General features: G+C 32.9%; 4 protein-coding genes and 1 long non-coding RNA gene across 5 annotated transcripts in view; 2 read left to right on the top strand and 3 right to left on the bottom strand.

The window, feature by feature from the left end:
- The first annotated feature begins 2,269 nt into the window (after positions 1–2,269).
- LOC116345714 lies at positions 2,270–3,089 on the top strand. The gene has a single exon (XM_031775346.1). It carries the CDS (start codon positions 2,322–2,324, stop codon positions 3,006–3,008), a length of 687 nt encoding a protein of 228 aa, XP_031631206.1. The 5' UTR covers positions 2,270–2,321; the 3' UTR covers positions 3,009–3,089.
- A 638-nt stretch (positions 3,090–3,727) lies between these two features.
- LOC116345717 lies at positions 3,728–5,921 on the bottom strand. The gene is made up of 3 exons (XM_031775350.1): positions 5,849–5,921; positions 5,481–5,754; positions 3,728–4,119 (listed from the first exon to the last, which is right to left on the bottom strand). Exons 1-3 carry the CDS (start codon positions 5,897–5,899, stop codon positions 3,728–3,730), a joined length of 717 nt encoding a protein of 238 aa, XP_031631210.1. The 5' UTR covers positions 5,900–5,921.
- A 2,658-nt stretch (positions 5,922–8,579) lies between these two features.
- On the top strand, positions 8,580–9,728 carry LOC116345744 (trypsin 3A1-like). Its single transcript, XM_031775393.1, has 2 exons — positions 8,580–9,200; positions 9,275–9,728. Exons 1-2 carry the CDS (start codon positions 8,621–8,623, stop codon positions 9,586–9,588), a joined length of 894 nt encoding a protein of 297 aa, XP_031631253.1. The 5' UTR covers positions 8,580–8,620; the 3' UTR covers positions 9,589–9,728.
- A 1,789-nt stretch (positions 9,729–11,517) lies between these two features.
- On the bottom strand, positions 11,518–12,177 carry LOC116345811. Its single transcript, XR_004201533.1, has 2 exons — positions 11,845–12,177; positions 11,518–11,776 (listed from the first exon to the last, which is right to left on the bottom strand). It is a non-coding gene; the product is annotated as an uncharacterized LOC116345811 (long non-coding RNA).
- A 17-nt stretch (positions 12,178–12,194) lies between these two features.
- LOC116345855 (serine protease easter-like) overlaps positions 12,195–13,909 on the bottom strand; it is a 2,004-nt gene continuing 289 nt past the window's right edge. The window contains exons 2-5 of the mRNA XM_031775570.1: positions 13,174–13,420; positions 12,461–12,729; positions 12,383–12,386; positions 12,195–12,313 (exon numbers count right to left, since the gene is read on the bottom strand). Coding sequence (XP_031631430.1) covers positions 12,195–12,313; positions 12,383–12,386; positions 12,461–12,729; positions 13,174–13,420 — 639 coding nt within the window. The remainder of the gene's footprint in view (positions 12,314–12,382; positions 12,387–12,460; positions 12,730–13,173; positions 13,421–13,909) is intronic.

Raw genomic sequence — 13,909 nt, 5'->3', positions numbered from 1 at the left:
AACAAAATTAAAAAAAAAAAAACAACATAATAAAAAAGTGTTAATCCAAAAAAGTCAGATAAACTGATAAAATTTTACTTAAAGATGTGTACAAACATGTGTTGCGATAGAAACAATAAGGAAATGTTTCTTTTTGAATTAAGTTCACGTGGTAGCTTTGTTTTTGATAACAAAATATGCCGCAACATTTTTTCCCCAAAAGTGTAATCTTTAATGCACTTTACCTCGTTACATATATCCAATGCATGCCTAATGTTGTACACCTAATCGAAATGAAATCCTAATCCACTGCAAAAATAACATGAATGGACCATTTTCAAATACCTTGGCAAATACGATAAAAATTCAGTTTACCTGGTTTAAATATTGGTCATATATTAATTGAACATTTTTCGCTGTTTTGTGATAAAATTCATTTGCGTCATCAAAATTTTTCCTACATACAAGTAAGCAAATATTAAAACATTTATAATCCATAAAAAGTCATGTTAAACTGATAAAATTATACATATAAATTATAATCATTTTTTTTAAATCTAAACATTTTTATGGCGTGCATGCGTTGCGAAATGAACAATTAGAAAATGTTTGTATTGTGATCACATGGTATTTTACTTTTGAAAAAGCGTCAGTCCAGATTTGCCAAACTTTACGATTTATAACGATAATAATAACATCAAGAAAAATCGATTTTAAGACGCAGTGGCCTCGAAACATTCAAAGCAGATGAATGGATGGATCTGTGTGATATGAAGCTGTCTTGCCTTATGCTAGCGGCCGATATGTATCAGTTACCACGGATATATTCATTCAATGGGCTCGTTCTGTCTTGAATAGGTGTGATTTTGTTGTCCATTGAATTTTTTTATTTGATTACCGAAATCAAATGTTGACAACCGGGTTTCTGCACAAAAACAGCTTACTTTACGCTATGGCTCAATCATGTATACATTGTTGTATTCGCATTATAATAATGTGTCTATTTCTTGCGAAGCAAATGAAAAAAATATTTTAATCCTATTTCATTATGGCTCTCTCTTAAAATTTAAGCGATTTTCGATGACATTTTGAGAGTATATGGTTTTTTTAACTAAAAAAAGATTTGAAGACATTCTGATGCTGAAAATACAGAAGTAATATGTTGGGAAAAATTATTGTAGTTTGTTTTTAAAATCCACAAATGTTCAGTCTCCAGTGGAAAAAAACACCTTATTTTGACTATCATTCGAACCGCCCAGACAGCAAGAAGACAAATCAGGTCAAAGAAGACAAATATATTTACAAGTTTTTTTTTAATAAAAAAAAATTCAATCTTCTGTCTTTCAAAACAAAAAACAAATAAAATAAAAAAAAATGATATAATTATCAGTTCAAATAAATAAAAAAGCTTCCAATCTCACTAAAAGAGAATAGGAGATGAGGTAATCAAATTTGATTTAGTTCAGAGTATAAAATCGATTCGAGGTACAAAACACATACTCGGCAAGTACTTCAGTTAAGATGCTGGGAGTCACTTTTGAAGAACCACTTTTGAACTTGCTGTCATTCGAACACTTTTCCAAGTTCCATCATCAATTAAGTAGGCGCAAGTATGTGCGTCCAAAAACAAAGGTGGAGAATGACTCCAAATATCCCAGGAAATTTACTTGATCCTTCTTATTACTAATTTCTCCAACATACCTATGATTCGATTTTTCATCAAAATCATTGCGCTCATAGCTCACATTATTAGCAATGCTTTTGAAAACATTTGACACACCTCGACACACCCTAGTATACAGCTCATACTAGTGCCATTAATAGACGTACTTATCGATTCCATGCCCTGATTTATTTGTTTGTAATTTTATTGAGATATCATCCGTTACATAAAAAAAATATAACTGAGCAAACTATTTTTGTCCTTTAATTTTTATTGAATGATGAAAAACCGGAGGAACGTTTTATTTAATAAAATTTATTTTAAGATAAATTTTATGAATCATATCTCGAATAAGCAACAACGAAAAAATGGTCTGGCGACGACTGAATTGTTTTTGTTTTGATTTTCTTCCAAATTTGATAATACAACTGGTTGATAGAAACTGGTTGTCTAACTAGTATACTAGGTTATAACCATTGATGTACGTATCAAATTAATTGGAATGACAAATATTCTTTATCAGTGGGGCAAGTATTTATTTATTTATAAATATTTTTTTTCATTGACCCACCCAGACTGCTACATTTTCAACACAAAAATTCTTTCCTATAAAAGACGGTGATTTATTTTTTCCAAACTCAGTTTGAACATTGCAGGCTAAGAGAGTTCTTAAAGCAAAATGGCAAAGTTAAGTTACGTGTTGTTTGTAACAATGTTGTGTGGATTCAGTGTGAACGCTGGTATCCCCGGAGGACCACGGCCCATAACAGATGAAATTGAATTAGCCAAATTGACTGACAACATTACAACGCATCTGGACAGATTCGGTGTTCAAGGAACTAATTTTGAACTTGTTAAATTGCATTCAGCTACAGTTCAAGTAGTTGCGGGCGTTTTGTACGAGACGCTTATCGAAGTTATGGAAAAACAAAATAGAGTGAACTGTACAATGACAATGTGGGAAAAGGCCTGGGAAAATGTAATCAAAGTGAATGTTGAGTGTGGTGACGAAAAACGCAAATATGAATGGTCCACAGATGTTCAACCGATTCAACCTATTGCTTTTGGCGGATTTACCAAACTTACTGAGAATGGCATTAAATATGTGGAAAAACAACTTACACACTCTTTCGGCGAAATGGCCAAAATACACAGTAAATTCATTTACAATTTGAAGAGTGTTGTGAGCGGTTCACAGCAACCAGTGGCCGGCACGCACTATATGGTGACTATTGAAGTTGGATATGGTGACAATGAAACCAAAACCTGTCAAGCTGATATGATTGAAACGTTAGCTAAAATATTGCGAGTCAAGATTGAATGCGGCGAAGAGATATATGAAATTGAAACACCTTCCCCACAGTAAAACATTCTGTTTTACAAAATGTTGTTATCGTTAGTTGAACGACGATTTTAATTTCAAATAAACTTTTATTCAAAGTATCAATTTTTTGTGTTTTTTTTTTCCTTAGATGCGTTGCGATAGAAGAAAACGTGTTTATTACTTTCATTGGAATTTATTTACACATTTTTTTGCACATGTTATCATTACAACATTTCTTGCGTTAGTAGTCGCTAAACCAACTAGGTCGCTTATAGATACAGATTCGAAATATTTTACGAAGTTTCTTTAATTCAATATGAATTGAACTTCATCATTCAATTTGGTGGACGGGTATTTGTATCAAAAAGGCCAATTGGAAACAACTTAATTAGATTCGATTGAATTTTATTCAGTTTGGAGTTAAATCGAAGATGATTTGAATGCCCAAAAGATGTTTAATCCATAACAAATATAAATTTTTCGTAAGCTATTTCGGATCACACGTCGGTCGGACATTCGGATCGATCTCAGTCTGTAAATATGGCATCTTTGTGATCTCTGGTTACAAATAAATAACAATTTCAAATTCAATTGTTGATAAAAAATCAAAGGAAAATAAGCAATTTTTGAAGGAAAAATATTAATTTGTTTATTTAAGAGGATCCTGTACAAATTGAAAATGATGGTTCACAATTACAATATTCATTTAAAATGTTGTTGGTAATAAATTGATATTTTTATCAAGTGAAAAGTTGGAATTTTTATTTTTTCCCTTGTTTTGTCGTTTTGGCGGATTTTGATGATTGTGACTTATTAAATGAATTGGACGTTTCCAATTTTTTTGATGGCTTAGCAGAATCTAATGGTGACGTGACAAATGTAACCCATTCAACACGTTGTTTATTATACGATTGAATGTTATCTTTGGCTTTTTCAAGTTTTTGATTCAATTCAGACAAATGAGATTCAACTGAATTTATCGTTTCGACGATGTTTTGCGCAGCCTTTCCAGAGCCACTCAACGTCGATAGTGAATCGAGCGATTTTTCAGCCGCTTGAATAGAAAGTTGTAACATGAAACTCACTTCCTCAATTTCACTCATTTCTTGGTCAAAGCTGTTGGCCCACTTTTCTACTGCCCCAATCATTGAGACTATTTCAGTATTGATCAGATCGACTTGTTTCTTATCGTACGAGGGCGACTATTTAAGTTTCTTCAATATGTATGTTTTAGTATTGCCCGATGCAAACCATTGTCATATTCGTAAAGTTGGACATTTTTCATGACCATTTGACTTAACAGGACGAATTTTAGTTTTGTGGTATGGCCACGGTGTCAGTTGGAAAAGGTCAACTTCGCAAAAAAATGAAATTTACAAAAAAGATTATTTCTCATAAGTTTTCAAAAAGAGCTGCCTGCTCAACAGTATTACTTCCGACTCAAGTCGGGGTATGGGAAGGAAGTACCATGCCTTGCCACTGTATACAACTGGTTCACTGAATCCCATCGTCATGGTGCTCGCTACAGTGATCAATTGCGCGATGGTCCTTCGAAAATTGATGTCATCGAGAAAAACTCTGGTGCCGATTGAGTTAGGATCGAAGTTTCTTTTACAGTTAAATTGTGGTATGCCCAAGGATCACAGAGACTCCAATCATTTGGTTCTTCCATGAATTACAACATGAAAAAAAAAAATCTTTACGTGTCAACCCACAGTTGCTCAAAAATCGATTGATTTTAATCACATCCAAAAAATCATAACCAATTTGACATAGGATAATAAAAACACGTCTATACGATCGCAATAGAAGCCAAGACATGATTCCAGTAGTTTGGACCTGAAACAAAAACTTGGTTGACTCTCTGAGTCTTCAAACATGAACACAATCGAACAAAAGTTGTTCGTTTGTGAAGTGATAGGGAAAATCGGACCTCATTATTTTACAGTGTTATGTGTCATGTTGCTACCATGCCTTTAGAGGATGAAAGGTCCTTCAATGCTGAATAGTACACAACCATTTGATTGTCAAAAGTCATCACGGGAATATGGAGACCAAAACTCTGAAACTTATAATCCCAAAACATGGCAAAAAGAAGCCCATCAAACAGTCGACTATTTGACCACCCAAAAGATCGAATTGATGCACAATACTCCGTGTACGAATTATTCGGGACCCCTCTGTCCACCAGAGACCAAAATCAGTTGGATACAATATATTTTTCGTACTTGAAATTAGGTGCATATTCAAAAAAGTGCACTTTTTGGAGTGTCATGTTTAAGCTGCTGTCGTAGCCATACCACAAAACTAAAATTCGTCCTGTTAAGTCAAATGGTCATGAAAAATGTCCAACTTCACGAATATGACAATGGTTTGCATCGGGCAATACTAAAACATACATATTGAAGAAACTTAAATAGTCGCCTACGTATGATTTTGTAAGCAATTGATTGTACTTCGCAACTGGTACTGTGCATACAAGTGCGGAGAGAATGCCTTCTCTTGTTTGTTTACTTTTTTGTTGATCGGCATTTATTGATTCGGTCTTAGTATTCAAAAATTCACGCAAAGTTTTCTTTTTGATTTTGATACTATCGGGAATGTTATTGATGGCACTTTTTCTGTTTGCATTCAAAAGAATATTCTCGTTAGTATTGCATGTCGCTTTAACTTGCCGAATGTTATTGGAAACGTGTAGCATGAAGTTTAAATTCGATGTTAATCTAGGCAATCTGCGATAGAGTTGTGCCAAAAAATCTTCAAGTTTCACGTCTCCTTCGCAATTGATCTATCAAATTAAATACGAAAGAAATAATTTAATAGAAGAACTTGAAATTAATTGGAACTTGGAAAATAAATAAAAGAAATAAATTCATAGGTACCTCAACTGATAGCGAAAGCGACAATAGTGCCAGAAACAAAAACGATCTCATTTTTTTCACTTGAAAATACCACGTTGCCTTCAAGTAGACTGGATAATTAGTAAAATTAATAGGTGGCAGCTATTTATATACAAAATGTTACACGTGTATCGACCAAATCGACGTTGTTTGATTAAGTTTGTTTAAAACTATGCGTAAAAAAATTCTGAAACGTTTAACAACTCAGTTCTAGTGGAAAATAGACGAAACAATTGTTTTCACACATTTTTACTTGCGATTAGTAGGTTCCAGTGAAATTGAGGAGAGTTTTTTTTGCTTATTTCATCTGCTCAATATTAGAATGCCTATAATATTTGTTGTTTTACTTGGACCGTTTTTTTAAATTAAATTTTCATGAATTGAATAGCTATATGGAACGTACACAAGTGCTGGTGTGTTTTACATCCTTCTATCTATCTATCTATATCTCTCTTTCTTGGCAAACCGCCAACTAATTGGCTGTGTACTCATAATTTTGCTAGATAATTTTTTTTCATAATTTATTGTTTCAATTAAGTGTAGAGAAAGTGTAGGTAAGTGTACAACATTTTGGGATAGGTAGTCAATTTCCGGTCGATGTCAATTTTCGAAAAATCGTATATACTACTAAAATGTACTAATTATGTACAATTATGTACAACAATTTTTATGATTATGTACCAACAAAAAATTTTCAGAATTTGGATTTTTAAAAATTGAAAATATCAAAACCCGGAAAATGTTTACCCGAATTTGTACAACACCAAAGATCACCATCGATTTACGGATTTTTTTTTTTAAATTTCGTACACCTCCAGTGTATACGTCGTTAAAATGTACAAAATATGTACAGTTCAAATCAACCATCAGATTTGCGAAATTATCATCGTGTACCCAAATTTCACCCAGTCCAATTTTTATAGCAGTTTTTGAATTCGCCGCGAATGGGCAACTTTTTAATCATCCATATTATCATAACAAAGTATATTGTATAAAAATGTACAAAATATGTACAATTCAAATCTGTATTTAGATTTGCAAAATTTCAATCGAGTACTCAAATTTTACCCAGTCCAATTTTTATAGCAGTTTTTGAATTCGCCGATAATGGCCAACTTTTTAATTATCCATATTATTATAACAAAGTATATTGTAGAAAAATGTACAAAATATGTACAATTCAAATCTGATTTTGTACAATCGATATTGATTATGTACAAGTCAAATCTGATTTTGTACAATCAAAACAACAAACAACATTTTGTTTCGAAGTGTACCTAGATTTTTTTTTTCAAAAAATCGACCCCTTTTTTGGGAGTTCTCATAATTTAGCCCGGGGTAGCGATTTTCTAAATCCAAAATTTTATGTAATGTATTATGGTCTTAAAAAAGTGTACATTAAGTGTAGGTAACAATTTTGCATTCGTATACGATATTACGTAAGAAATTAAGTGATTTGGCCATACCAGCCTTATCTGAAGGGCGAATGGTGCCTATACTGAAAATTAATCAAATTAAGCGTAGGATGATTTTGTGACTAATTCGCTCAATTTGAATTACGGAAATGTTTTGGAGTGGAGTTCGAGCCATGGACTTAATATCATACCCATTTCTTTTTTATCTTTCATTTTCCAAATAGATTCTTATTCTGACGAAGAAGTCACCTGAAAATGTGTATTTTTTGATAGAAATTTTTTTTACATTTTTCGGGAAACCAATTCAATTTTTTTGGTGACCATTTCTAAAAAAAATCATTTACGCGATATTTTGTCTTTTTAAACTAATGAAAATAATGTACTGGTTTTTTCTTCTGCCAAATAGAAATTTTTTGATTCAAAACATCGAGCTTAAATACCATTTTCAACGATCGTCATATAAGTGCATATTCTTGAACAAACTACACAGCCTTCATTTTTCTTTCATTCTCATACAAATAGTAGCTCCCATGATTTCTTTCAGTTAACTGAAAATACTTTTGTGATTAAATTATTGTTGTAATTTCATGTCTTAATTGAATGCTTTGAAATAGTATATTGCCGCACTGTATAAACTGTAAAATGTTCACACACTTCTGTGCCATATATTTCGCTTACGTCCATATTCACGCTTGTATTGTACAAAACCATTATCTCTCTAGTTTTTGTGATTGATGCGTAATTATTAGCATTGACCGTCTTCCATAGAGATGCGTTCAGCGGACGCGTAAAACTATTATTGTGAGAGATATCAATCAAGATTGTCAATTGTTTCACAGAGCACTAAGGAGCAGAACAAAAATCATTATAAGATTATAAATTTGAATAATTTTTTTCCTCTTTAGTTTAGAGCGGTCTTCCTCACATTTATTTCACTGAGAAACAGTCTCTGATTGTTTTCGTTGTTGGCTCTTATAAAAGATTGCATTAATTTTGCATGCGATGACCGTTTCCACCGTAATAAAAAAATATTGTTGTCACAATGATTAGTTAATTGATAAGAGTTGAAATAGGAAATTCCATAAATCAAAATAAATAATTCACATAGTTTACAATCTCTGCGTTAATCATTTTTATGTATGTTTTAATACGTCAATTTTATTTGTATAACGCGCATTATATGAAATAGAGGAACAAAAATGATCGCTGATGTGTATGAGTAAAAACTTGACCTTAATGTCTTTGAATCGATAGATTGACGACCTGATAGATTATTAGACTGAAAATGTTTTTGAAATTCAAGTTCAAATGATTAGTCTTCATCGAGATTTCCTTCAAAATGGAGTTGCTGAGGATATTTGTGTTTTTGAGTGTTTTAACTACGGCATTTTGTTCACATAAATTAATTCGAAATAATGAAAGTTCGACAAATTCCCTAACATCATTCATCGACCAATATGCGAATCAAAACGAAACTGAAGATGATTCTTCAGAGGCTGACAACGACAATTCAACGGATGTATCATCAATGTTAGCGAATCGAATTTTTGGCGGCTTTGAAACATCAATTGAAATGATTCCATGGCAAGTGTCTTTGCAATATAGTTCAAGTCATATGTGTGGCGGCGCAATTATTGCACCGGAATGGATACTTACTGCAGCACATTGTACACCGCGTAAAAAAGCGAAAGGCTATAGAATTCGTGCTGGCTCAACCAACCGAGACGAAGGCGGTGTAATTGTCCGAGTTCAACGATTCTATCGTAATAATAATTACCGAACAAGTACATTGGACTACGATTTTTCTCTCGCCAAACTTGCTCAACCACTAAACTTTACCGATGTGATAAAATCGATCCAATTGCCGAATGCCAATGCACGAATTCCACAGGGCACGAATTGTATAGTGTCGGGCTGGGGTAAATTAAAATTGTTTTCAATACTATTACATTTAAAATATGTTTAAATACATAAATTTTCGATTATCCTTAAGGAGCCACCCAAAATCCATTTGAATCGGAAGAAATGCTTCGCACAGTGGACATTCCAATTGCAAATCAGGGTTATTGCAAGAGAAAATATGATATAACAAACCGAATGATTTGCGCTGGAGTGATGGAAGGAGGGAAAGATGCTTGTTTTGGCGATTCAGGTGGACCCTTGACATGCGATGTAAATGGATCCAAGTTATTAGTTGGTGTTGTGTCGTATGGTATGGGCGAACAGTGCGGCAAAGCCAATACCATTGGGATTTATTCGAAAATCTCATCAGTACGTGAGTGGATAGAGGAATTTAGCGGAGTTTAATACTCGATATACATAACTTTTCATCTGAAATTCAACGTCAACCAATATTTTCTACTCGAGACTTCGATATAAGAGAAAACAAATAAATTCAATTTTGAAAAAATAATAATAAATTTTATTGACGAACTTCTGAAGACATATATGAATACAATTTATATGCAGAGTTTATGAAAGTGGAGCACAGATTTTTATCAACAGTAATTCTATTTAAAAAAAATATGTGTTTTATAGACTCTGCGTATAAGTCGGATTTTTATTATGACTCATTCATATATTCGAAAAGATTTTAATTTTATTCATTTTCTAATTTAAATTGTGAAATAGTAACTTCCATAAGGCAACATTTGAAAAATTATTGCGCAAATCGAGAGATAAGCGCAGTCAATATGATTGTATTGTGACGTCACATATCTTACAGAAAAACGCCATCTGTGTAAAAAAGGCTTACTACAATGTAAAAGTATTGCGAGGGGAAGGAGAAACAGATACAGAAGAAGGAGGAGAAGATATAGAAGAAAAAGGAGAAACAGATATACGTTTGATTCACATTGTAGTCAGCGCGTTTTACGTAGATGGTGTTATAAGTATCTGTCCAAATAGCGCTTGCCCTTTGGCGCAAATAGTGTCTAGGCTTCCGATTGATATCAAAGGTGAAACTGTTTTCTATTTATAATTTTCATAGTTTATATAAGGATGCGCATAAGTTCGGTAGGATTCATAGCTGGGCAAAAGCTGAAAATTTCAGGAGTAAATAATCGGGAATAATTCCCTCAAAAACTCCTAGCAAAATAGAAAAATTCTATCCAAAATCTTGTAATTTCTTCCCTCCACCCCTGTTTGCCCAGCTATGGTAATTAATAATTTTAGGTCAATTTTTTTGTGTGAAACTATTTTCCGTAAAAAAAAACTTATGATTATCGTTTATTTGACATCAAAGTAATATCGATACTGCGGTTAATTCGAATCTTGCATTCACGAAACGGAACAATACCTGTCTGTCAAGCTTTATTATCATGACTTCTGCCTGACTTGTATTTAATTTCAACGCCCCTTTTTTAAATTGTTGTTGTTCTCCTAATTCATCCTAATCTAGTTCCACAACAAAAGTCTCATTGTTTTTTTTTTTTTTTTTTTTTCAATTCGGATTACTTTTCAAGATGCGTTTCTGTGCGTAGTTAGTTTATTACTGTGTATTATTCCAAAGCAAATTTATTTAATTATTCATTCAATTTTTTTTATGTAGATTATAGACTGAGTGTGTCACATATAACAGAAAACACGCTCATTCATAAGGTTGCTTTTTCAGCACGTTTGACTTAGCCAAACAATTCGCTCGCGCAAAATAGTTTAGGAAGTTTCGTGAAATAACGAAAGATAGAGCTGAATAAGTGCTCAGAGAAATTGAACAGAGCAAACTGAAATGCCATTTTATCATAGTGTGAAATGAAACTGGTCGAATTCACAGGCACCGCAAAATCTTTTTTGATGCACATCTTTACAGTATGATGGCTTCAGTGAAACTATAATTTGAAAATAATATGTGCGATATATGAATGGGTTCAAGCACTTTCATTTTACACTGAAACCGTTTTCGATCAGGCCAAAAGGGCATTTTACATTGCTTACCATTGCACTATATTATATTTTATTCTGATATTTATTGTTTAGATGTATTTTGTTGTATAAAGTTATGAAAGCGAATTGGTCGCAAATTCTTTATTAAAATGCATTGCTTATTTGAAAGAAAAAACTAGCGAGAAGATAATCACATTTTATCATTGCCAACATATGAAAGTTTGCAATGTTTTTTAAAAAGCAGACATACATTTATTTTTAAATTTGATTATTTTGGTATTTATAATAAATTCAGTCGTTGAAATTAAGATGCAAGCTGAAAGCTAATCGGTACGAAATGCAAAGAAATATATATTTGCCTTTAATTATATATCGAAAATTTATTCTAAAGAATTGTTTCACAAAAAAGTACAAATAAATGATTTGTAAGAGATTTCATTTATAATGTTCTAATTTAGAAGAGAGTGTATGTTAAGATTACTTCTCAGTTTAAATTATTGTGTTAGATTTTCGGCATTTTGTCGATGTGTAAATTTTAAGGTAGATCTGTTGTAATTCATCTTGATCATGGTTTGATGTTAGCTATTATCCAATCAATGTAACGGTCCACTCTCTGTTTGGACAAAAATGATATGTCAATTGCGGAAATTGTTAAAAAATGAATCAAAATCTCAAACGTACTGTATATATTCCCGGCAATGAAAGGATGTGAAGACTTCAAGTCTCTTTGAGCCAACGGTGGCGCCCCGAATTTCAAAGGGGACGTCAATGTAATTTAACAACTCAAATCGAAAGTAAACAGCGCACCAATTTTAAAACTTGGTGTCATTTTCTCCCATTGATTCCCGGCCATCCATCTCTTCCGCAGGGTAGAGTGCCAAATGAAGAAATGCCCGCCAAAAAGTAGTGGAAGTGTGTTTCATCAGTTTTATGCAATGTCATTATGGGCCACCTCCATCACCTATTTGCAATTTAAACAATAATAAATGCGTGCATCACTCGTTACGTCATTGCAAAATGAAATCTACGTGCTAGTATATACCTCGACACGGCCTCTCCTTCCTCGCCGCCAGCACATAGATGTGTTGTTGATAAAAAAATATTCTCTTGTTCATATGACCAACCTTCATCGTGACATTGCTTCTAGTCTCTATGGAAATATAAAAGTTTTGATGTGTTTGGACCATGATAGAATCACCAAAGATTGTTTGAAACTTACCCGCCTGAAAACGATAAAAAATGAATATTTTTGTATTAGATGGGGAAAAAAGTAGCAATTCATTGAATTCAACCATACCTCTGCAATGCTCCACCCAGCCACAACCAATTCAACCCCATCATAGTTTTTGCTCGATGTTGGCACACAGATCGGTTTAATCCAATCTGTATAATTGAGTGGATGTGCCAAACGTAGTAGAGCAATATCATTTTCATGTGATTTCGAATATGGATTATAGTCAGCATGTTGAATCCATTCTACCACACTAATATCTTGAACTGGATCGGCGCATTGGTCATCTTCACAATCTGGGTCAGATTTTGTATTCCATTCGCCAAGTCGGACGCCTTGGAGAAGAAAAACAATTAAAATCATCTGGAAGTGTTCAAAATTTCAATAGTATTATTCATCAAACCTGTTAGTCTCCATTGCAAACGCTGAATGCCTATTCCATTCACACAAGAGGATGCTTAGAATTTGAAAGATAGAATTAGTGTCATCGAATTGTGATTACATTATTTACTATATACCTGTTAAAACGTAGTTCTCATTCAGAAGCACACCACCGCAACTAAAGCTTTTGTTTTGCTGAAATAATTTTTTTTATAAAAAATGCCGAGGATTTGTCTACTATCAAAACCTATCTTGATTGTCAATCATATAATATAATAATGTTTATTCATTCAAATTGCTATGGTAAAAAAGTGGATGAACACGATGACCAGTTTTAACAGAGCAATTTTTCTTCGACGGTTTTTAAATTATTTGAATTAGAGAATCATTTTAATTACGTGTTGTGTATTCGATCAATGCCATCCAGGGATATTCATTTATCGCAGTCTCATTTCCACCAAGTACGTATATACGATACTGGAGACTTGAAGAAGATCCACAAACAGGAGGTTGAGGTAAATCAACCGGTTTTTTTGGTAGTTGAACGTTTGATGGAACGCTTTGCGTTTCTATTGGAGGCGATAGTCGTGTTGATAGTGGTACCAAAGTATTAAAGTTAGGAATTGGATTTATCGGACAGCAAACCTGAAAAAAATGTGATTTTCAAAAATCACCCGGAATAGAAAACAATTTTATCAAAATTACCGATGTATATCCAAAGTAGTAACCATATGGTAATTACCACAAAATCGGTTAAATTCGGGAGAGAGTTGATTTGCCAACCAATAACTGTAAAGGGGATGACATTGAGTTACATCGACACAATAACTGTATCTGTTGTCGGGCGTTGTACACGAGGTTTCTGAATTTGGAAAAATAATAACAAATTAATTTTTAGATCATTTTTGACGAGCACCATTAAACTAATGAAAGTGCGTAAAATTATGTATTTTTTAAAATATTGAAAACATATATTGTTATAAAATTTGACATTTAAACAGTCAGTTATCTTGATTTCATGTTTTAATCGTATTTTTCAATTAGTTTAAACCTATAGAGTGCTCAAAACCATACGAAATTTCTCCAATCTCGAATTGAGTGTATTTTTCATTTTTTGGTAGGTGGCTTCATTTT

This window comes from Contarinia nasturtii, unplaced genomic scaffold (genome assembly GCF_009176525.2).
Source record: "Contarinia nasturtii isolate CC-2019 unplaced genomic scaffold, AAFC_CNas_1.1 Cnas_scaffold_1371, whole genome shotgun sequence".
NCBI classification, from domain to species: Eukaryota; Metazoa; Arthropoda; class Insecta; order Diptera; family Cecidomyiidae; genus Contarinia; species Contarinia nasturtii.
This window is presented reverse-complemented; position numbering and strand designations above follow the sequence as displayed.

Coding starts and splice junctions, on each gene's coding strand:
- LOC116345714 (XM_031775346.1), top strand. CDS start 2,322: ATGGCAAAGTTAAGTTACGTGTTGTTTGTAACAATGTTGTGTGGATTC.
- LOC116345717 (XM_031775350.1), bottom strand. CDS start 5,899: ATGAGATCGTTTTTGTTTCTGGCACTATTGTCGCTTTCGCTATCAGTT. Junction 5,755..5,848: donor CGCTTTCGCTATCAGTTGAG/GTACCTATGAAT, acceptor TTAATTTGATAG/ATCAATTGCGAAGGAGACGT. Junction 4,120..5,480: donor AAATGCCGATCAACAAAAAA/GTAAACAAACAA, acceptor ATACTGAAATAG/TCTCAATGATTGGGGCAGTA.
- LOC116345744 (XM_031775393.1), top strand. CDS start 8,621: ATGGAGTTGCTGAGGATATTTGTGTTTTTGAGTGTTTTAACTACGGCA. Junction 9,201..9,274: donor TTGTATAGTGTCGGGCTGGG/GTAAATTAAAAT, acceptor ATTATCCTTAAG/GAGCCACCCAAAATCCATTT.